Source organism: Larus michahellis, chromosome 17 (assembly GCF_964199755.1).
Source record: "Larus michahellis chromosome 17, bLarMic1.1, whole genome shotgun sequence".
In the NCBI taxonomy this organism is placed as follows: domain Eukaryota; kingdom Metazoa; phylum Chordata; class Aves; order Charadriiformes; family Laridae; genus Larus; species Larus michahellis.
Genome location: NC_133912.1, coordinates 7,375,695 through 7,397,825, shown reverse-complemented (window position 1 = coordinate 7,397,825; position 22,131 = coordinate 7,375,695). Strand labels below are relative to the sequence as shown.

Here is a 22,131-nt window from a genome sequence, read left to right as displayed (position 1 = left end):
CAGCTGTTCCTAAAGAAAATGCAGAACAATGTGTTACTGCATGGTGAAGAGTGGAGCCCATGCTTAATGTGACAAACAGTGGTGCCTGGAAAAGCATATTCTGAACAAGACATAAGTTTGATCCTCAGTCCTGCTATGGACCTGCTCTGTGAAAAGTGACTCTATTTTTCCTTTGCTTTCCCCCACTTGAAGGGGACAATATATTCTTTCGGGAATGGACTATTTCTTAGCTTGGGTAAGAGCACAGCTATGTCCTGATTTGAGGCCACTAATACTCCCATAACACAAACCATTTAAACTATATCTTGAGCCTTACAGCGCAACTGCACAAACAGAGAGAACTTGCTCCTTCATCTCCTTGTTGTTACACACCTGAGACTGATGGCATAATATTTAGCATAGTTTTTCTGCTCACTGATAACAGAGAAAAAGAAGGCAGAAAGACAGCAACTGAGATTAGAACAAAACACATCACTCACCAGATAGATCCAATAGTCCAGCTGCAATCAGAATAAAGATAGGGAATTCTTCCTGCATCTCGAGAAGCAGCTCCTGAGTCACCCCAAAAACAATGCAGACAGGAAGCAGCTTGCTAAGGAGTCACTGTTGCCTCTTAGCAGTGGGTTTTTGCTGTGTTTGTTCTGGAAGGGCAGAGTATTGGGTTACTTTATAAGAGTTTAGGCCAGACAGCAACCAATAATCTGTTCCCAAAAAAAAAAAAGAAAAAAAGAAAAAAAGAAAAAAGCCTGCACCAATTGGAATCAATTGATTTCTAACAAAATAAGAGAATGTTCACATGCATAGCAAAGATGGAAAATGTGACTGTAAACATAAGAGGTTGCCTATGCAAGGCAGTTCTTTATCCCTGAAGACAGAGTTAAAATGCTACCTTGAGTATTGTGTGCAGTTCTGGGCCCCATCATTTTAAAAGGATGTGAATGAAGGTTCTTGAATGTATCCAAAGGAGGGTAACGAAGCTGGTGAAAGGACTGGAAGACACCTCCTCTGTGGAGCAGCTGAGGTCTTTGGGTTTGTCTAGTTTGGAGAAAAGGAGGCTAAGGGTTGACCTTGTGGCTCTCTACAGCTTCCTGAGGAGGGGACAGGGAGAGGGAGGTGTTGAGCACTTCTCCCTGGGATCCAGCAATAGGATGCCTGGGAATGGCTCAAAGCTGCACCAGGGGAGGTTCAGACTGGACATCAGGAAGCATTTCTTTACTGAGAGGGGGGTCAAACATTCAAACAGTCTTCCTAGAGAGGTGGTCGATGCCCCAAGCCTGTCAGTCTTTAAGAGGCGTTTAGACAATGCACGTAATAACATGCTTTAACTTGGTCAGCCCTGAAGTGGTCAGGCAGTTTGACTAGATGATTGTTGGAGGTTCCTTCCAACTGAACTATTCTATAACTCTAATTCTACGCAATAAAAGGGTCATAAGGTTTTGCCAGACAAAGATACACAGGGATCAGTCTGGATCCCAGATAAAGACACTTCACTAAAGCAATCCATTTATACAGGTATTTGGCTTTGTGAGCCCAAACAAGATGGACATTCTCTCCCCATGACTCTCCAGGTAGGGTTAGGCCATGGAGAAAGGCTGCTGGCAGTGCTGCTTCTATTAGTCTATCAAGCCTACTGGATCCTTTCTTCCCTAGGCCCACAAGTGTTGGCAAAGCATGTTCTTAATTCAAGAGACATGGAGAAAAGCCAACACACACTGAAGAGAAGCAGATTACAGTACAGAAACTAACCCCATCTGTCTCAGAGCAGCCTGAACTAACATTTTGGTGAGTCAGGAACGAGAACCATAGTGAAAGAACAAGCAGGACAAACACTTTACAAGCACACAATTTAAACTTTCATAATAACAAAAAAAGAGACCAGAGGCTTCTTAGACAAAATCACTGCTTTCACCTTTAACTGTAAGGCCCTACTGTCCTTGCAAATATTCACCTGAAAATAGCAAGTCGTATACATTAGGCATCTTTTTAGTGCCAGACACCTGCACTCACAAATAGTGACAGAAACTCTTGGAGACAGGAAGTTTAGAGCAATGCGATTTAAGGAGACGAGAGAACATTATTACATAGCCATGACTGTTGCAAGTGAAGTAGAAATATGTAAAAAAATGAGAAGAAGTCAGATAAGTAGCATGACAGCTCAGAAAAACACTGCAAAAGACACTGAGGACGAAGTGATTGCTCTTGAGGGAAATAACAATAAACCATTATCCATCCTTCAGCAAATGATAAAGTGTAGTCTAGCAGATAATACAACAGGTTAAGTGCTGACAGATATGGTTTCCAGTCCTAGCCTTCTCAGTCACCTGAATGGGGTAGCCAAGGTCAGGTCACTTCATCTTTTTCCCACTCTCTAAGTTGTCTGGGGAAGAAAATTATCCTGACTGGCATTTGTATAGCACCTGACACGCAGGGCCCTAATTTTAGTCAGTGCCTCTACCGAAAACCAGCACACAGTGATTTGTCATGTTAGCTAACACGATAAATGCTTTCAAGAAGGATCAATTTCCAGAAGTTCCGCATCTCCAAGATGTGTTTTGCTTCTTCCACCAGTTGACAGTCTAACCATTGCCTGGTCTTTTCTTCACACAGCTGACAGTGAGGCCAAGTCTGTACTACTGTGTTACCCAGATTAGAATAGATGCACTATTTTACATCTTAGGCACCGTGATCAAAGTTTGTGATCTGCAATTCAACCCATATCACATTGTTTGACAGATGAACTGAGAGCAGCATCAGCAGATTTATCAGTACCAGAGCTGGTACTGTTAAGACTAAACAGCATGAAACTTTACAATTATAACTAAAGCAATAATTCTGCTAGAAACGGTAGTTAGTATACTCGCTCTCTGCAGACCACTTACCCTTGAGAAGGCATAGGTCTCTTCCCAGACTGTCATGAGTTACACTGCCCGAATATCAGTCAAGAACTATTCCTGAACCGTAAAATCTGCTGCAACGGTTTTGCAAGTATAAAGATGCTACAAAAGTGATCCATAAACCCATGGCGACTCACATCTAGGATCTACCAGCAGGTTCTTTGTTCTTCACATAGGACTATAGCTTGTACAAGCTCAACGCCTCTTCTGTAACTGCTTGATTGCTCACATCCACTTCCCATCTCCAAATGGCAATAGTTCCTGTGGCAACCTCATACATTCGCAAAAATTCTGCGATAGCAGTTCTTTTTGAGGAGGACAAATCAGGTCTCAAACACCTTGTGCAGAAGGAAGTTAGAAGCAATTTTCTTACCTGATCACCATTTTCTTCTGGGGACAATAGCAACTGGTGTGTGAAAGGTTCCATTAAGCAAACCCCAGCTTATCAGTCAAAATCAAGAAAGGTCTTTAGCTTTTAGGCTTTTAAGATGATTTTGACTCTCCTGTAATTTTCTGGTGACACAGTATGCATGCTGTTCCTCTCTGACATCCTGCCTCTGTAAACAAGAGATTCAATAACTTTTTTTCCTTAAGACAATGCTTGGCCTTTGTCAGGTTTAGAGCATAGTGCCTATTTGGACTTGAACACTACATATAGTATTTGTTATATATTTGTCTTGGCAGGGTGTAACTTAGTGGTAGGAGTTTAAAAAAAAAAAAAGACAGTGAGATTATCAATTGTATGCTTTTCACTGTGTGAGGAGAAAAAACAGGTGCGAGAATTTCCTTCTCCTGAAGTGGGAAGATGATTCAGCTGCTATTTTGAAAAGGAGATGATATAATTTGTCAGCCACTGTTCTAAACGGACAAGATTATATAAAGAATAGACACCTACAGGTGTCAAGAAGGCTAATTGAAGAGCCATTTTAAAGTCAAACATGACTGGCCTGTGCTTCTTCATGTAAGTGTAACACATTCTTTTGTTTCCTGTGTTCAAAACGAAGGCAAAAAAGAAATATTGTATTTATGGCCAAAGTCCTTGTCTAGCCTAAGTTACAAGCCTTTAATATAGATTTGTGTCTACACACACCTGTTTATTTACAAAGAGACTATTTGTTAAATTTGACAGGTTTCCGCCAGCAGTACTATAGGTGCTGTTCTGTTAGCACCAGCACCAGAGGCCTCAATAGATATGCTTTCCAGAATCATCTTAATCACCAACTAAAGCTGTGGGTTTTTTTAATTCACAGATGATTTACTTGCATTCCTAGTGCTTTGCCTTGATTCTAAGGCTTTGTTTTACAGATGATGATGAACTTCAGCAATAAAGCTGCTAGGCTTTAGCACAGAAAGCAGGCTCTTTGGAACAACTTCTCATTCACGTGTTTTAAACTGCCTTTTTGGAAGAATACACAAGAGGTAAGAGCAATGCATTACTACCTTTCTTTTCAAATTACACTTGCCGTTAGCAGTAATTAATTTTTGACCTCTCCAGAAAACACGGACACTAGAATGATGTGCCATTTGTGCTACCGTTTAAAAAAATAAATAACTGTAGCGGAGATGTGCGATGAACAGAAGGCGCCATGAGAAAGTACTTAAGATCAGGAAGGTCAACTACTGTTCTTACTCCACACAAAAGTAAATGACAAAGGGATCCCATTACACTTACTATCTTTGTAAAGCTAATGGGACTAAAATAAACAGCCCATAGTTCATACACAAACCTCATTGGCATAAGTTATCGTTAAGACTCAGCGCTTAGTGCAATTAAGACCAACATATTTAAGCACCTGAGCATGAGGATAAGGTTTAAGCAAAGTGTGGTGATATCACATGAGATACTGAATCATAATCTAGCTACTAGAGGACAGGATATGGGGGGTAGGAGGGGGAAGGATTCTTCAAAGTCACAACTCAATTTATTTCTATTTTCTTCTAATGCACTGGGTACCGGACCCAAACTGGAAGTAGACAAGATGAGCCATTGGTCAGTGATTAACCGTCAAGGAACTGACCAAGAGAAAGTTCAACATCATTTATTAAAACAAACACAAGCTTAATACAAGCTGTTATTTTAGTTTTTAGCCTAGATAATAAATTAACTTTTTTCTCCTGGCACTTATATTGATATTGTTTCACTGGCTTCTATAGAGGACCAGCAAACACTTTGAAAAGGGACTGACAAGTTTATATTCTTTGAGTTAGTTTTATTAAAGGAAAGCAGAAAATACTCAACAGCAAGTGGTATTAACAGCACATTTCAAAGTTCTTGAAGACTTCAGGTGCTATGCACGTATTTCATAGAGGAGTTCAGGATGGCCAGTCCATTGAGTTTCCGCAGTTGAACAATATGCCTGAAAAGACGACAGAAAGGTTGCTCTGAGAGAATATAAGATGACTAACAAGGAAAGTTTTAAGCTTCCACTGCTTTGATATACTGCATGCCCAAACCATCAAGGATATCTAATGCTACATTTGATAAATTCTTCCCAAAGTAGCGTGAGAAGCAGAGTTTCTAGATTGCTATTCTCCACAAAAAGGAAAATGAAAGTTCTAAATAACTTCAAATAGGTGACATTTCAAATTAACAAAGTGAAGAAAATAAGGTGTTTCCCTTTTATATCTCTGGAGCGTTTTTCAAATCTCAGAACAGATATTTTTTCTATTGCTCATTTGGAACCTCCAGCAGAAGCAAGGTACTTAAACTTTTGGAACGTAAGCACTATGGCCGTGCTTTCTGTAGTGGTTCAGGATGTATAAAATAACCAATTGAACTCAGTTCCTCTGTCTGGAATGCAGTTCAAGATCTAATTGACAGTTTGCAGCTAGATAGAGAGCTTGGCATACTGTTGGCAGGCAGCAGCAGACATTCTTTGTTGACATTTATACTTTTGTTTTGCTCTCATTATTGCTCTGACCTCTACAAGCTTATAACATTACTCCTCCTCCCTCCTCCTACCAGCAGAGGTAACATCAGAAAGCAATACCAAGTGAGCTCTTTGAAATACGTTCAGACAACTAACAACACAGGAACCCTAAAGCAGAACTGTGGGGAGAGTACCACAAGTGGTAATTCTAGTTGGAGGAAGGGTGTTAGATTTCATGGGGTGTTTATATAAACTAATCATCTGTCCTGTACCTGCTTGCTCTACAAATAGAATCAACTTACAGTAGGCAGTTTTTCAAGAATCATCACCAAATAACAACCAGATGGTGCTGGAGAACAATAGTCTTTTTCACAATACCTTGGTTCAGCGACACAAAGCTTCCCCAGGGCAATCGCTGCATTCTCCTGCACTGAAGTTCTTGTAGCATCACCACCAGCATGTTTCAACAAAATCATCACAACATTGGAATTCAGTAAGGATGTTGCTGCTCCAGGAACTACAAGGCATTGGCCAAGGCAGAAAGCAGCATTTCCCACAATAATTTCGTTCTCTGACTCCAAGAGCTTCATCAGCACACTGAACTCTGGGAAAAAGTGAGATTAATTGTACAGAACGTACACAGATTTGTTCAAATAGCAATGATATTTTCTCCTGTTTTTACCTAAACTCCTGGAGAGTGAGCACAGTTCCATGTGGGGCATTTTCCCAGAAAACCTGTAGGAGCAAGGGAGTTTCATAGGAAGGTTCAGGACCCAGGATGCTGTCTCAGCTTCACCTGCCTAGATGCCCCTCTCACACACTAAGAGGTTCTCCAGCATGGAGCCTGTATTTCTGCATTTGTTTAATAGTTCTCTGAAACTGAACATGCCACCTTTGCTGCTAGCAGGATCTTGTGCTGGCCTCTCACCCCACCATAATAGCAGGGCAAGCACAGAGCAGAGCATTTACAGTGCCAAGCTAAATGTGTTAAGACAGAAATGCAGCAGCTCAGCTCATCTGCTCCTGTAATCTATACTAATGTACAGCAGCAGAGTATTTTGTCTATACTCTTGACACAGAGTTGTATAGCTCTTATTGGCATCTGCTGGCAGGGATGACATAAGTAAGAAATAGTGACTTTTACAAGATTAATACCCAGAGCTTTGGGGGAAAGAATGAGAGTGTTACTGCTAATTTGAGGAAATGAAAGTTTCATCTACAGATGACAGCAAAACTAATATGGGGTATACAAAAGGAAGATGATGCTCTGAGAGGCTTTTAATGAGTGAAAATCCTTAGGGTTCAAGTTGAACTACATGAGCTGACAGTTTCTTGACAGGTTCAACCATTTAGATAAAACTAAGTATTCTCTGTTGTAGTTACATTAACAGTAATTGAACCTGGATTTTAAAGCAATCTAAGTAGCGTTATACCACATGACTAGAGCCAATATACTAAAAAATAACCTAAGACACCTAGTATCGTCACTCTGTCTCCACTCCTATTTCCTTTTAATACCAGGCCAAATATCCACATGTAAATTGAAGGAAATTATAAACAGCCTCAGCCTCTGGAAATCAGATGTCTAAATGGAGTTTGTTATTTTGGCCACTAACTTTGGGAAATTCAACCCAATTCAGTTAGAGTTTATATGTGTATTTTGAAAAAAGTGCTTATTTCTGGCCCTGAAAAAGCACATCAAGCCATTTTTCTAGAGTGAAGTGCAGTTTCTCTAACTCAGGCTCATTATCTGATGTGCCTATTTCCATCCACACACAGAGCTAAGGCTCATTAAGCACTATTTCAACAGGTAAAAGGGCACATTATTCAGAAAACACGGCTAAAATCTTGCAAGAGTAAAATCCAGTGTTCAGTTCCATTCTAGAGGGGAAGAAAGTAATTGGATGATACTGAGATTACATTTCTGCATTCAGCCTCTAAATACTGAAGTTGTCACTTACTTTTATCTGACTTCACGAGATCTTCTTGAGCTTGTCTGTTACTTCTGGTGCAGATGGAAAGGGTCTTTATACCATAATTGGATGCGATCTGTCCTCCAGCCTAGATTTGATTAGAATAAAGCATACATTAACAAACATGCAGTTCATACCCCAACTTACTCAAGGTTACAGAATAGCTTAGGGTACCAAGGAGATAGTTAGGTATTGCTTACACCTAAGCTCGAATACCAAACTAAGACCTTTGTAAAGTATATATTGCAAGGTGAACACGGGCTGAAAGTGACAGAAGAACCATCCCTTTCTTGCCAACAATGAACACACAAAATTCCCTGAATCTCTGGAGCCCAGTTCCTTTCAAACTATTAACTCTTCTGATGCTTGCTACTTACAAGAGCCAAGCTAAGTGTTGCAACCTTTTTCTAGAATAATTTTATCTGCGTCATAGCAAATCTGTAGAATATGCATCGGGCTGGGTGGATATACATTCTGCTAGATACACAGATATACAGCAAAACAGTGTCTACAGATTAACATATGCATATATTTAGGGAAAAATTGCTCCCAAGCTTGATTTAGCACTCACTGATAATCAGTGGGAAGGGCTCCATTGCTTCTCAGCTGTCCGAATTAGATCACACCAATTTTAAGCTTTAACACTCCAACTGGGCCTGCAGTAGTGGAATCTTGAATTTGCAGGTCTCTGCGAGTAAAGCTGTGCACAGGCATCTGGCTCATATGGAAACAACTGAAAACCTGGGCTACGAACCAGACTAAGGAAGCAGTCTGGTCTCCAAACTGGCTACCTAGCTTAAAATTAAACTTGAGAGGGCTGTTTCAATGGACAACACAGATACAGACACATGCAGCCAGAGTGACTGCACAGGTCTTTCTCCTAGGGAAAGGAGGCCAAACACAGGGGCAACTATGGTTTTCTTAAAGGACCATACAAGCAGAAATAAAGTGAATTCTGTTAAGTTAATTTACTTTCAAGAATTTGATCATTTTCTTCACCACCCCTCCTTTCACTGCTTCTTCTACTGCTGACAAGGATGCTGGCAGGATGCGACTTAGCACTCCAATGGCTCTCTAAGTAGAAAACAGTGTGAGAGAAGGAAAAAAAAGTTTATTTGTCCCAACAACTTTAAAGGAGTTTTCAAATTATTTTGTTTTTGCAGATGGCAGAATAAAACCAAAGTAATTAAAGTGGTAAAAGGAATAAAATTACAGAAATATAATGAAGAACATCTTTAGGACATGGCTTTTTTATTGCTTACTTGAAAGTGAACTCAGCACAGCTTCTAAAGACTCAGTGTAGAGAGAGAGAAGACCAAATTGAGATGAGGACAACTCCCTGGTATGCTTATTTACTGAAATAAATTCCTAGTAGAAGCCAGCCCAGCACGGCTGGTATTAAGTAAAACAGATCAGAACGATTCCTCTGAGTTCAGAGCGGTGAACGGACTCCGAGTCCACATCTGCTCCTATCCACTTGCCTTGAGTAACTGCCATCTGTTGGAGTTACACACCATTAACAGGAGTACAATCTCCTATGTGTGATTCACATATAAGAACTGTAATAAGAAACAGCTGCTGAACACCCAAATCGTTCTTGGTCATAGATTGATTGAAGAGTTTTATATTGAAAACCATTGTAAGAATGATTTGTAAGAGCTTTTATTAAGTAGGTTTCAAGAGAACATTGAGAAAGTCTTGCATCAAACAATAAAAGAAACTGAATAATATAAGTGGTATATTGTTTCTTTACCACTAATAATTATGAAAGTTTTAAGCTTCAAAGCCTAGTGTACAGACTTGCATAGGGCAGCAGTTTGTACTGAAGTGTTCAGGTCAGGTCAGCCAATACAATCTTTCATTAGTCCACAGATACCCCACTTACTGTCACAATCCTTCCATCCTTTTCCCTGAGGAGAGACATGCACTTGCCACTTATGTCCACAGCAAAGTGCTGAAACAACAACGTGAAAAAACTCAGGTTCAGCTGATTGCTGGGAAGTTAGAGCAGAAATGTGTTAATAGACAAAGTACAAGAAAGAATCCAATGGAGATCAGGGCACACATGGCAGTAAGTTACTAACACTTCAACACTCAGATGTAACTTAGGAAATTCTTCTTTCTTGACGGAATTCTTAGCTTTAAGAATTAAAATCTTGGTACATTTTGGAATGTACCAAGCATCTAAAAATATCCCATAACTGGAGACTGATGCCAAACAAAACATTTATACCACTATGGAAAGGTACTATAAGTACTTTACACTGTATTTTTTCTCACAAGTCGGGCGGTAAATGGAAGGTGGTATGTGGATGAGAAAGTTTTTTTAGTTTGTAGCTTACTTAAATTGTCAACTACCTTAATGATAACCTTAAACCCCAATAAAAATTAAAAATTAACTGAACACCAGCAAAATCCAAGGTTGGCAGCCTTTAAGCGCTTCAGCACACTTGATGTGAAAGAGGGCTCCAAATCCATATAATGCAGTCAAGCTCTTTTTCCCTGTACAGGCTGGAAGGTTCACAATATTCCACGGTCATTCCCTCACCTGTTCAATTTGGATGTTCTAGTATGACTTCGATGACTTGCATCAGGCCCATTTACAGTGACAAGGAAGGAAGATGCTCTAACTGCTCAAGCAATTCTGAATCCCTGAGGAACTGATTATCAGAAGAACCCTACCAAAGAACGTTCACAGATCTTGTATACCTGGATGATCCCATTTGATTCAAGCAATAAGTTCATCATTAGGCCTAGCACTGCAAACAAACACTCCTGGTATTTGGGTGTGCCGACATCAAAGCATTCATCCTGTGTACAAAGGAGAGAAGACTGCAATCGATTTAGAGGTTCAGAATATGCGCTGTGAGCACGAGAGCTAATGACACTTTTTCGATAAGTATTCGTTCCTGTGTTTGTTTCACTTTGGTATCTAAAGCTGCACACTCCAAACTTCTGACGTTTAGGCAGTTAACAAGATCCTTTCCCGCTCTCTGAATTCTTTAGTTTCTGCAGACTGAGTTCATGCTGCATCCTTACGTTGAAGAGGGCCACTTACAATAAGGGACCACTCGCTCTCCCCCACCCATCTGTCAATCCACAACTTATGCGGACAATTGACCGCTTTGAGACCTCTATCCAGATTTGAAAGATTTCAGTCAAGGGTTCAGACAGATATGATCACACAAGTGCCATTTCCACAGGAGACAGGGCTGAAAACACTATTCTAGGGAGTTGTCAAGTTTCTTTACCACAAGCTTTAAGCACGCCTGCCAGCACTCTTTGCACTTGGCCATCTGCATTCGAATGACTACATCTGCACACAGATTCCCCATGATGCCGATGCAACGGGCAAGGGCTGCCTGGTTCACCAGCTTGACAGAGGTCTAAAAACAGAAGAGTGGAATAACAAATTAAGAACAAATGACAAGGAAACAACAAATAGATGTTCCTGTCCCTCTGACAATGGAAAATGGGATTCCAGAATCTCTTACCTATGTTAAATCCCAACTGTCCAAAGTTTGAAAATCACCTTCATTTTCACAATGAATCTGATGATGTTTTAAGAGTCCTGGGAAAAAGTGACTGGATTCTGTGGTCCCTAACATGAGTATTTCCTACTGTCACTTAGTTAGGTCACAGAACAGAACAGCCTCTGCTGCAGCTTAATTCCAGTAAGGTATGTTCAAAGGCGAGAGGCCCAAGAAATGTAAAAATGCTGTAATTATTACATTGTCTTAGTGCTCATTCAGAGAAGCGCAAGTATTTTACTTTCCAGCTATATCTGCTGTTCTGCAACAGAACCAATCTTCCCCATCATCTTCCCTCTTCCCGAGGACAGCTTTCTGTACCAACAGTATTGTAAGCTTGTAGTTTAAATAAATGATAACTAGGAAAGGGATCTGAACCACTAAACATCTTTACCTTGTGACCTAATGTCCTCTCTTCACTCTGATCTCTCAGATTAGAAAGAAGCAGAAAAAGCCGCTATCCAAGATATAACCAGTTGGTGACAGTGGATTAAAGTCACATTAAGAAGAGTGTAACACAAAGCTGAGTGTGAAATCCCAGCCTGACAGATTACCAATGGGAATCTGCAACCAAGCTCAGAGTTTTCACTGAATACAAAACTAGTAATGTGCAGAAATGAAGCACTAAGTACTGGAAATTGAGAACATTTTCCTGAGGAAAGCGTATGACAAAATTGGATTTCTTATGCCTACAGAACTAGAGACACAGTAACTACTCTAGCTCTACACAGAGGGGTTCTATCTAGGAGCAACTGGCTGTAGAACTGGAAGGAGTGGTCATAAGACATATTACACAAAAGTAAACCAGAAATATAGAAACTGAGATTTTTCATACCAGCAACTGGGTGAACAAAGGTAAAACACTCGTGGAAAGCATGAGACGACATTGGGTTTTGAACCTGTTGGGGGATAAGAAAGCCATATTTGGACACTTAAAGCTTTAGACAAAAATCACAGATAAAGGCAACACAACAGCAACATAAAGACAAGGTAAACATCAGTCAGCAATGTACCCTCACGCAAAGAAGACCAAGAGCCTCTCATCACTTGCTCATTTAGTACATTTCAACGCACAAATTTATAAAAACGAATGGAGAAATGCAAATTACCTTTCCTCCTCAGTTAAATTGGATAGTATGTTCATGGCACTGCTAGCCCTGGCATCAGTACTGTTGACGAGCATCATCAAAATCTGCAGCCATCTGTTATTACGAAAAACCAACAAAAAATATTATGTCAGCTTTGGTTTAATTATTAAAGATCAGACTTGTATTTTAATCGCACCAACACAATTTATGATCCTAAACTCCTTTGTGTTCAGTAGGGTTTTGACCAAGCTGGATATACTAGGCCCTGCAAACATGCTCAGTAACCTAACTGCCATTAGAACGCTATTTTGGCACTAGATTCTCAAGCAATATTGTCCCTTTTTGCTGAAGTACGATGATTTTAATCCACATACCAATTTCTGTCAGCATTACAACATTTCGTCAGTATGTAAGCTTCACAGACATTTGGCTGCTTTGCTGCTGGCAAACATCTTAGGGACAGACAAGTAGAATGCAACAGTGAGGACCAAGAACACCATCAGCGCAGCCCAGTACTGAACAGCTTCAATAGATTGTAAAGACCTGCAGGGAAAGTCAGCGTTGATGCTTGCTTGTTGATGGCTTAAAAGGATATGCTGAGCAAAGCCAACAGTCTTTGGAGGGGTTTAACTAAAAAGCTTTATAGTAGCAAAGAAATATTAATCTCCTGCCTGAATAAAACGAGCATCATGCCATGCACCTTTTGAGCTTTTGGAATGGCATGTGTTTGCAGCTGTGGAATTTGAACTGCATACAGTTCACAGGACTTCAGATTGTGAACCCATAAGCTCTGCAGAACAGCAGGGGGGTTTCCACATGCACCTCTACTGGGCCGAAATTCTCTGCCGCTCATCTCCAGATTTGCAGCACAGTAAAAGAATCTAATTAATGTTGTATATAATAGTGAACTGTGTAGAACTGTTGGAGAATCTTTTCTATTCATCTGCTACTTCAAACCATGTAGTGCAAACCAGTAAATTAAAATTTCTCCTCTGCTTAACTGTAGAAGGAAATAGTAGGACAATAGGATTAAGGTGATAGAACGCTGTTTCTTTCTCTACTCAGTAAGTCATGGCAACATTGAAGAATCATAAATACCAATTGCCAAATGAGGAGAGAGTTGCAGCTTGAAACCATGAGCTATTAAGAGACAATAGTGTAAGCTTCTGATTGAGTGTTAGACAAACACACACTTAATGGTTTTAAAAAAAAAAAGGTAACTATGCCTTAAAATTACATGAACATCCTCAGGAATAAGCCCTTTCTACTTAGTTTCACAGACATCTTCAGATAAAAAGTTTACTGAAGCTTTCCCCACACACCTAACTTTCACTTTTGCTTAACTAGGCCTACCTATCCCTCAAGGACAGAAGTCTCAGTGTCATTAAGTTCTTTTCAGAAAGCCTGTCACCTTGGTGCTAGTGGAATGAGTTTTGTACATCTGTGAACCCAGGCATTAAGGAAGTCTGTCTGAGGTATAGTAGTGTTTATTACTTGGTTAGGTCCTGGTGCCTGACAAGCAGTCTCCTCCCATTCTCATTCTCTGAGTAAAGAGAGATTAGTGCCAATGTCTGCTTCTGGATCTCCAGTACTCCAGAAGAAAGCAGTTTTGGCAGCTGTGCATTCACATCAGGGTAAGTCAGTAGAAGACGCTGATTTTCTTCTGAAAAAAAGAGAAGATTTAAGAGCAATGTCACCCACAATGGCATCTGCATTACTCTTATACTTATTTTTTATATTATACTCTTTTAATAATTTTTTTTCCGTTAGGTACTGATTTAACAGGTTTAAGGTCTTTATTTCATCCACTAATGTGTTCATCTTGCCTAATACTCCTGCAGAGCAATAGTAAGGCAGAACACCCACTAATCTCTCAGCTGCATTAGTTCAACACATACACTGGTGTTTGAATTTTTACTCTCACTAGCAACATGCTCTTAGGCACCAAGCATTTCTTCAAACAAAAGTGCTCTGGGAAAGTGATGTTCATACCAAATAACAATTTTAGACACAGTAAGTGTCTAACAGTACATTAACAATGATGTTGATTACATAGTTTTACCATTCCCAGTGCAGACAGCTTGCCAAAGGAAGAGAAGAGAAACAGACAGATCCACTTCAGCAGCGTTTTTCCTCTCTGCACAGAAGCCCCTAAATTAGAAATGTTAGTTTGTAAAAAGAGCAAAGGACAGATCAAACAATTAGCTCTTTGGCAAAGCCCCACAGAGACAAGGATCTGCCATATGAGCAATTAAGCTCATAAGCCCTAAACCCAGCTCATTGGTTAAACATTTTTCACACCATCGGACTTGTTTTCCAGAGGACCTCCTCTGAGACCAGATTTGTGATCTACTAGCTCTACTCTACCTAAACACAGGCCCTATACAAGCATTACACAGCACAATACAGGTGATAAATTCAGTTCTGCACTGAGACAGTTGTGAATAGCCAGGGCGTAATAACTTCGTGCAAATTTGGAAGTGCTTCATCTGTTAAGTCTATTTACAGCCAACACCCAAAATACTGATGAACCCTGAAGAAGTTTCTGTGCTGCAGTCCCACTGACAACCTTAAAGAATAGCTCTCCTGCTCTGTTCAACCAGATCATGCTGTTCTGAACCAACTTAGTTGTGCAAAATTTTCAAATTGCATGTTTTGCACATCTTTCTTGTTTCCATTATCTTTCCGAACCTGACTCAAATATACATTCAGATAAGAAATACCTCAAAAGACAAAGTTTATAAAGCAATAACAGAGAAATATTAGTCAGATTTGTTTCTTGATTACTGAAACACAACATAATGGCAGCCAAGAAAATACAGCAGCACAAGATGTAGGTCCCCAGAGATGATGCTCTTCCTTGATTACAAGGTTAGACAGTTTCACAGGTTCCATTAAAAAACTATATGGCCAAATATTTACTGATACTTGGTGCTGAATATAGCACCAAGGAGTCTAGCCAGGTATACTTAAAACAACTAAGTGCTTTCAGATGTTCTTTTATATTAAGTTTTTTTACAAACCTGCTCTCACCATGAGAGATAGGGTAACCGTACAGAAATATGAGACAGAAGCAGAAATTCATTAATTTTGTTCACTGCATCTAAGGCAGCACTGTTTGTACAGGAGTCAGATATAAGTCAGTCCATTCAGACATTAAAATATGTTATTACATTATCTTTTGATCATTTCAAGAGGCGATTGTCTTTCTTGAAAACAGTATTTTCATTTCCTCATGCTGTAACACCCTACCGTTTTTCTTTGGAGAGCTCTTACCGTCTTACAACCTCGTTGTCTTTGAGGATACTGAATCCATTGTTTGTTCTAAATAAAGTTTGCTCAGTGCCTGAAAAATTCAGAGATAAACAAATCAGCTCTATGGTCCACCTGGCTAATGTATCATTGTGAAAGCAGACTCCTGCTCTCCTGTGACAGAGTGTTAAAAGAAAAGGTCACTGCATCAACAGCTTTGGAGAAAGAACATCGTTAAAAGAGGGGAAAAACTCCAAGAATGATACTGAAGTAGAAACAGCTTTGAAGCTGAAGACTGCTCTAATTCATGCCTGGTGCTATAAAGCACAATTGAGTTCAAGTTAAAGGCTTTTTAGGAAGACTGAAACATGAAACTGGCTTTGCAAATCAATATGCTTTAACAGAGAATTACAAATATTTCAAACAAATGAAACACTTCATAAGAGACACAAATCCATAAGAAGTCTTAACAGCTCAGCTACAACATTGGTCTAGTTCTAAAAGATGTATGTAAATACTTACAATCTTTAATGGCTCCTGTCAAAAGTCTGATCCCTCCTGTATAGTAGAGGATATTCTGGTCAGGCCTATCAAGTTTCTGCAGCAATTCTTTTATGGACAGAGCAGCCAGCTTTCCAGACTCGACTTCCTTCATTGCTCTCTCTTCATCTTTCATTCTTTTTTCCTCCAAGTTTACCTCATTCATGCAATCTTGGAAATTGAAAGAAAACAAAGCATATCAGTTAAATGTTTTGATCTGGTCAAGTTGCAAGATAAAAAAAAAAAATGAAGTAGACTGCGTGACAGAGAGCGCACTACCTGATAGATACAGATCAGGCAGTGAAACAGAGCTTGAAGAAGAAACGATCAGAAACAAAAGCTACATGAAGAGACTCCATCAAAAGTTCTGAAGAGCCGAACAATGGTTTCCATTAAGTTCCATCTTGATCAGAAAACAGGGACAACTGTAAAAATTTCTATTTCTTACCTTTAAATAGGCTTTCCTTTTGGGGATCAATTTGTGAGATCTTCTCATAACACTGCCTGGACTTAAGAGAAAAGAATTGGGCTCGCAATTTAAAACAAAAATGGGAAGATTATAAAAAGTATATCCTAGTCAAAAGTCACCCGATTGAAGCTCAAAAGTTCTTGGGACACAGTCCTTAAGTACGAAAAATAAAATTCATGGAGACACACAAGTCAAAATTTCCATAATTAAAACTGTAAGTTGAATGTTATTCTCAGTTCCTACATCTAACTGCTGTTTCAAATTTAAAGGAAAATTTCAAGTACAGAACTAGGAACATACTTGCAGGAACAAAATAAGCAAAGTTCCAGGGAGAAAACAGAAAACGAGGCATAGCATTAAAACTGCAGGAACTGTAACTATCACTAGGGAACAGACTCGCGCATCTTGTATCTTTATCTTGTATTTGTGCATTTTGTCTGTCTTGAGCATATGCTCAGAATTAAGCCGATCACCCAGCTTGCAACAGGGAAGAATCTTCCTCACAGATGAAACTCAAGGTGGACTTCACGTAGACTTTTATCGTCCATGCGTTATAGTTATTTTACTAAGATGTGGAAAGACGACTTGATTTTAGAATTATCAGTCTTTGCAAAGCACAAAAAGTTTCTCTTGGGTCTAAAGGCTCAACATTCTTTCATTTGTCCAATTGTTAAGAACACAAATTTCAATTTCTCCCTCTCACCCACAACATCCCGCCAAAAGCACAACAAAACATGGTCCCATAGCCACAAGATTTAGTCTGCTTACCTCACTGAAGTGCTTAAGTGCCAGGTGAGCTTTCCCCATTAGAAAATAGGCTTTAATACATTTTTCATTGCACTATGTTAAAAAAGGAATTATTAATTATGTGTTTAGAAATTTTAACCTTTAAATATTCTTTCCACCTTCTGATTAATAGTTATAGCTGCCCAAAGTAACTGTAAGCACAGAAGAGAGTATTCATACTGTCTACTAGAGGCACCTAAAGTTTATATGATGAGTTTTTACCTCCAGGTACCAACTTTCCTTCCCAATGCAAGGAACATAGGCTCTGGTGTGGTTAAAGGTGAAAAGCAGCTGGTGCTAATATCCTGCCCAGAAAACCGCACTTTGGGCAATACAGACTGTTACACAGTTAGGCAGTGTTAAGACTTGTATCAACTAGTCTATAACCACAGAACTTCTATAAAAACAGAATTTCCGTACGCCTTTTGATCAGTTCTGCCAGGAATTAAATAAGCACTGATTTTCACTAGGTGTGCACAAAAAAGAAATATTGAGGAAACATCTAGCTCAACACTAACACATGAGGTGATCTTTTCCAGTTCAGTTATGTATCAAAAATATTGATTTCTTTAAATGATGCTGCCGATATTATTAATAATCTGTTAATTGTGGGCATCACTGATGTAACACAAATGAATCTGGATTCAGCTCTTTAGCATTTTATATAATCTTTGCCTTTCGCACCAGATCTGATCTTTGTAAGCTTAACGAGTCCCCTTTCCAGTTGTAGAAGGATGGGCACGATACTGTATGCCAATGTGTGCAGTTAATATTTTGTTATCACTTGTAACAAACTTTTTAATTGAAAGCTCTTAAGAGCTAGAAAAGATTCTGCACACAGGCAGCACTGAAATATTAACTGCCTTATAACATTCAAGTCAACTTGGGATGCAGGAAGCTGTGCAACACGACCACATTCTTTCATTTCCATTATTAAGTTGTCTCCATATCATCAGTTACACAGAAAATCACCTTCCAGGAGCACTTGAGCTGATCATAAAAGACAGAATCCTGAAGTTACCTTTAATGCCCATTCACAGTCATTGATGGCTTTTTCATACTCCTGCATCTTCAGGTAGGCCTGAAATAAAACCAAGAGAGTCCAGGCAGGAGAATTAGAATACTTCAAAGAACTTAGTGGCCACTAACTATTATAAAAACATTAGTTAATAAAAAAAAAAAAGAAAAAATTAGACCATTGATTTGCTTAGACATTGATTTTGCAGTACAATTACCAGCTGTTTCCTAATTTGTCTTCCATCTCCTTGGAGTTTGTAATTTAGAATAAATTTAATAAAACAAATTCAATGCACACATATGGATTATACAAGGCAAGTAGAGAATGCAAAGCAAGTGTTATTCTGCAGTTATAAAAGTGATTCCTAAAAAAAGAACTTAAAAAAATCAGAGCATTTAAATAAAACTATGGACTAGAATGATTTTTTTCCACTTATTCTGGAGGAGCAGGGGTTCACCTGTGCCACATCCAAGAAAGAGGGGACATGAACACTCTCTCAGGAGGGACTAGCCACAGCAGAACTAAAGCCTCCGAGGGATTCAGACACATCGATCACGAGGGAAGAATTTACACCACTAATGATCTTCTTTGTGCAACTCTTTCATAAAGTTTATAAGAAGATTAAAACCTTCAGCCTGCACCGTCTCGCTGTTAACTTCTAGCCACAGTAAAAATTTACTGTTGATAATATGTCAGCAAAACAAAACTCATTAATTCCTGGTAGCAGAGGATGGCCAAGAAAAACTGCTTGCTCCCTTTTTTAAGCTTCTCTGTAATGCAGCAAATGTTCCCTTTTATGAAATTCACCGAGATAACAGAAGAATCCTTTTTGGGTTGTATCCTGGCAAAGTAACACTAAAAGCAGTATAGTGGTAGCTCATTTCCACATGCTGACCTGTGCTCTGTTTGTGTAAAGTTCCTGCTTATCTTTCAGTATTTCCAGACCCTCAGTGTATCTCTGAATGGCTATGACATAGTCTCCTTTCCTGAAGGCATCGTTTCCCTTCTCTTTCAGAGCTGCAAAAGAACATACGTGCATTCAAAATAACATTTGGGTTTTATTTTCCCAAACGGTGACTGCAGAAACAGAGACCATATTCTCCTGTTGGAATGATCATCAAAATTCCAGTCCAGCTCCACTGCAGCTGTCTTCAATAACCACGATTTGCATGGGGCTTCTGAGCTATTCAGTGCACATGATCTCCATCCCTTTTTCTGAGAGAAAACTGAGATTTTCTCTTTGCCCAGCCCAGCTCTCAAATACTCAAACTTGCTCCCTCCATCCCAAACCCTTATCATAAGGAAGACAGCATGGAAAAGAACAGAATGCAAACTCTTAAGTATATAACCCTGTTATACCCAGCTAATCAATGCTGTGTCTCAGATAACAGAAGCACTGTCTCAGTGTGCATAAAAATGGCAATAAGTAGCTCAATAACCTCTTAAATCAGCTCGTTCCTGCTAAGTAGTCTGTGAAGGCATTAGGTAGAAAAGCCTTTAGCAATTACCATTTGCTAAGTGTTCGTTTCTCTTCCTTCGTTTAGCTCGTTCTTTTGCATCCTTTTCCAAAATTGCCAGAAAGCCATCTTTGAGCCAGGACAGTTGGTGGTATTTTAGTTTAAAAAAAAAAGAGGGGGAGAAAAAAGAAAAAAGCAAGCTTCATTAAAATCAATCTACAGGTGAGAAAAAAGTGATTTCTAAGGTATTTCTGAGTTCTTTCTCTACAAAGGAAATATTAAGGGGATATTTCAACAATTAAACTGGAACACGAATGACAAGCTATTACACATAAAGACCATGTTACCGCTCAGGATTTGCATACTTGGCTTGAAGTATCTCATCTCTAGAGATAAACTCGTTTCCTTTTAAATTCAGAAAACTAACTTTTTAGGTGAGAGGCCAGAATATGATAACAAACTATACCAACAAGCTTCCTACCTATGAACAAATACAGCCATACTGGTAAGATCCTTGAGCGTGTTCCTAGGTCTGACTGCATTTTGATTAAAGTCACTAGAAAAAGTTAGCTTTGACTTTGGCAGGAGTACAATTAGGTCTTGCAGGAAGTAACCGCAAGCCTTACTCCGTATCTGCTAAAACAGGTTGAAGAGATGCTAAATACTAGAGGGAGCACTGTCCTACCTGCGTTTACTGCTTCTGCATTTGCCACGTCCTAAAAAAAAGAGAAACACAGCACATGCATGTACACAGAGGCATTTTAGTAAACCCCATAGCAGCAAAGGAACACTTGGTTAAATTGTTCAAAGCCACAGAGCCTCTGAAATATCCAGATTGATGCATATTAGGAATATCAAAATAACACTTAAACAAAGAATGGTAGGAACTTAATTATTTTTTACGTTACCAGAAACCTTCTGTTTGTATCTTTAATGAGGCAAGTCACCGAAATCCACACCCTACTGCAGGAATCAAAGCCTAATGAAATTAACAAAGAGACTCCTGTGTCTCAACTACTTTTGCTCAAGTTCCTGAAGCACAAGTAAAAGCTACAAGTTACAGCAACTCAGTGCTTACGTACAACTTGGATAAATCCAATTCTGTGTTATTAGTAGTCTTAAGACAAAGGCAATAACCCAATAAGATAACTAGTGAAAAACATAAAGTCAAATTCAGACCATACTTCGTAAGTTTTGTGCAAGATTTTTTCTCCTGGGCAAGGAATGTGAATTAATGTTATTTAAAAGACCTAAATGGCATACAGCTTTAACTTCAAAGGGAAAAAGACTCTTACAGAAGCTTGTGTATTGATGACTGTTCTGTCCACCACAGTCTTGCTTTCTTCCTCCTTGCTATTTTCTTGATCATGGAGCCTTTTCTCTGCCTCAGCAGTGGCTTTTTCCTTGACACCAGGGTCCGTAGAGTTCAAGCCCTGCACTAACTCGGCTAAAAAGAGGAAAAATACACACTTGACTCAGTGGACCTAGAAGGACCAGGAGTTCAGTTTTGCCTCTGATGATATATGCTTTTGAAGGCACTGGTGACCAGGAAAGTCTTTATAAATGGAAACATGTACAAATACAACTTCAGCTGACTTCGGAGAACTACCTACAGCTTCTGCTATAGGTTTAGAAAGCAGCTCGTGGCACCTGCAAAGCCTGACCACACCTGAGCTCACACTTTAGTATGGAGACGCCATGCTAAACAAACTCGGCGCGGGGGGAGCAGCAGTTTTCCTCTTTTCCATTCCTTTTCTGCCTTCCCTTTACCCGCCCCTTTTCCATTCCGTCCCTAGCGCTCTACCTGAAGAAAAGGGCCGCCACCGCCTCCCCGCGCCGCCCCACGCCCGGCCGGGGGCGGTCAGCTCCGCCCAGGCCCCGTGGCACACTTACCGATATCGTCCACACGGCGGAGGAACCGCTGGAAAGCCTCCTCCTGCTCCCGGTCGGCCAGCATGGCCGGGAGCCACCGGCCGCGGGGACCCGCCGAACCGGAAGACGCGCAGCGGCCACGCCGTTGCCGTGGGGACGACGCCGGGCTGCCACGCTCGTGACGCAGCGTCAGAGGGCGGGGCGCCCGGGGGCGTGGTTATGCAAACGAAGGGGCGGTGCGTCGCCGTCCGCCATTTCGCGGCCCGGGTACGGATAACAGAGCTACAGAAAGGGCGTTCCTGCCTCCTCTCTTGGCTGATTTCTTTTGAATGCTCTTTTTGAGCTATGCTACAATGTGGAAAAAGTACACTTTTATGTTTGC

General features: G+C 40.0%; 1 protein-coding gene across 5 annotated transcripts; it reads right to left on the bottom strand.

The window, feature by feature from the left end:
- Positions 1–4,886: 4,886 nt before the first annotated feature.
- Positions 4,887–21,901, bottom strand: TTC12 (tetratricopeptide repeat domain 12). 5 transcript variants are annotated; one of them, XM_074561241.1, is made up of 21 exons: positions 21,771–21,901; positions 21,173–21,324; positions 20,563–20,593; positions 19,929–20,006; positions 19,316–19,437; positions 18,424–18,483; positions 17,385–17,456; positions 16,596–16,656; positions 16,130–16,318; positions 15,632–15,701; positions 14,418–14,506; positions 13,850–14,018; positions 12,377–12,469; positions 12,103–12,166; positions 10,989–11,123; positions 10,447–10,548; positions 9,623–9,691; positions 8,710–8,811; positions 7,726–7,825; positions 6,143–6,368; positions 4,887–5,251 (listed from the first exon to the last, which is right to left on the bottom strand). In XM_074561241.1, the coding sequence occupies exons 1-21, from the start codon at positions 21,832–21,834 to the stop codon at positions 5,176–5,178; spliced, it is 2,124 nt and encodes a 707-aa protein (XP_074417342.1). In that variant the 5' UTR covers positions 21,835–21,901; the 3' UTR covers positions 4,887–5,175. The 5 variants fall into 5 exon arrangements, with proteins under 5 accessions (XP_074417342.1, XP_074417343.1, XP_074417344.1 ...); XM_074561242.1 differs by lacking the exon at positions 9,623–9,691 and having other exon boundaries at positions 4,918–5,251; XM_074561243.1 differs by lacking the exon at positions 17,385–17,456 and having other exon boundaries at positions 4,918–5,251.
- Between the last annotated feature and the right edge of the window lie 230 nt (positions 21,902–22,131).

Bases quoted from the DNA above. Each gene is read 5' to 3' on its own strand.
- TTC12 (XM_074561241.1), bottom strand. From the start codon at position 21,834: ATGCTGGCCGACCGGGAGCAGGAGGAGGCTTTCCAGCGGTTCCTCCGC. The intron at 11,124-12,102 runs GTATGAAAAATC...TTCTGTTTTTAG, and splicing joins CTTTGTTCACCCAGTTGCTG to ACCTCTGTCAAGCTGGTGAA. The intron at 5,252-6,142 runs GTATTGTGAAAA...TCGTCTTTTCAG, and splicing joins CTTTGTGTCGCTGAACCAAG to GCATATTGTTCAACTGCGGA.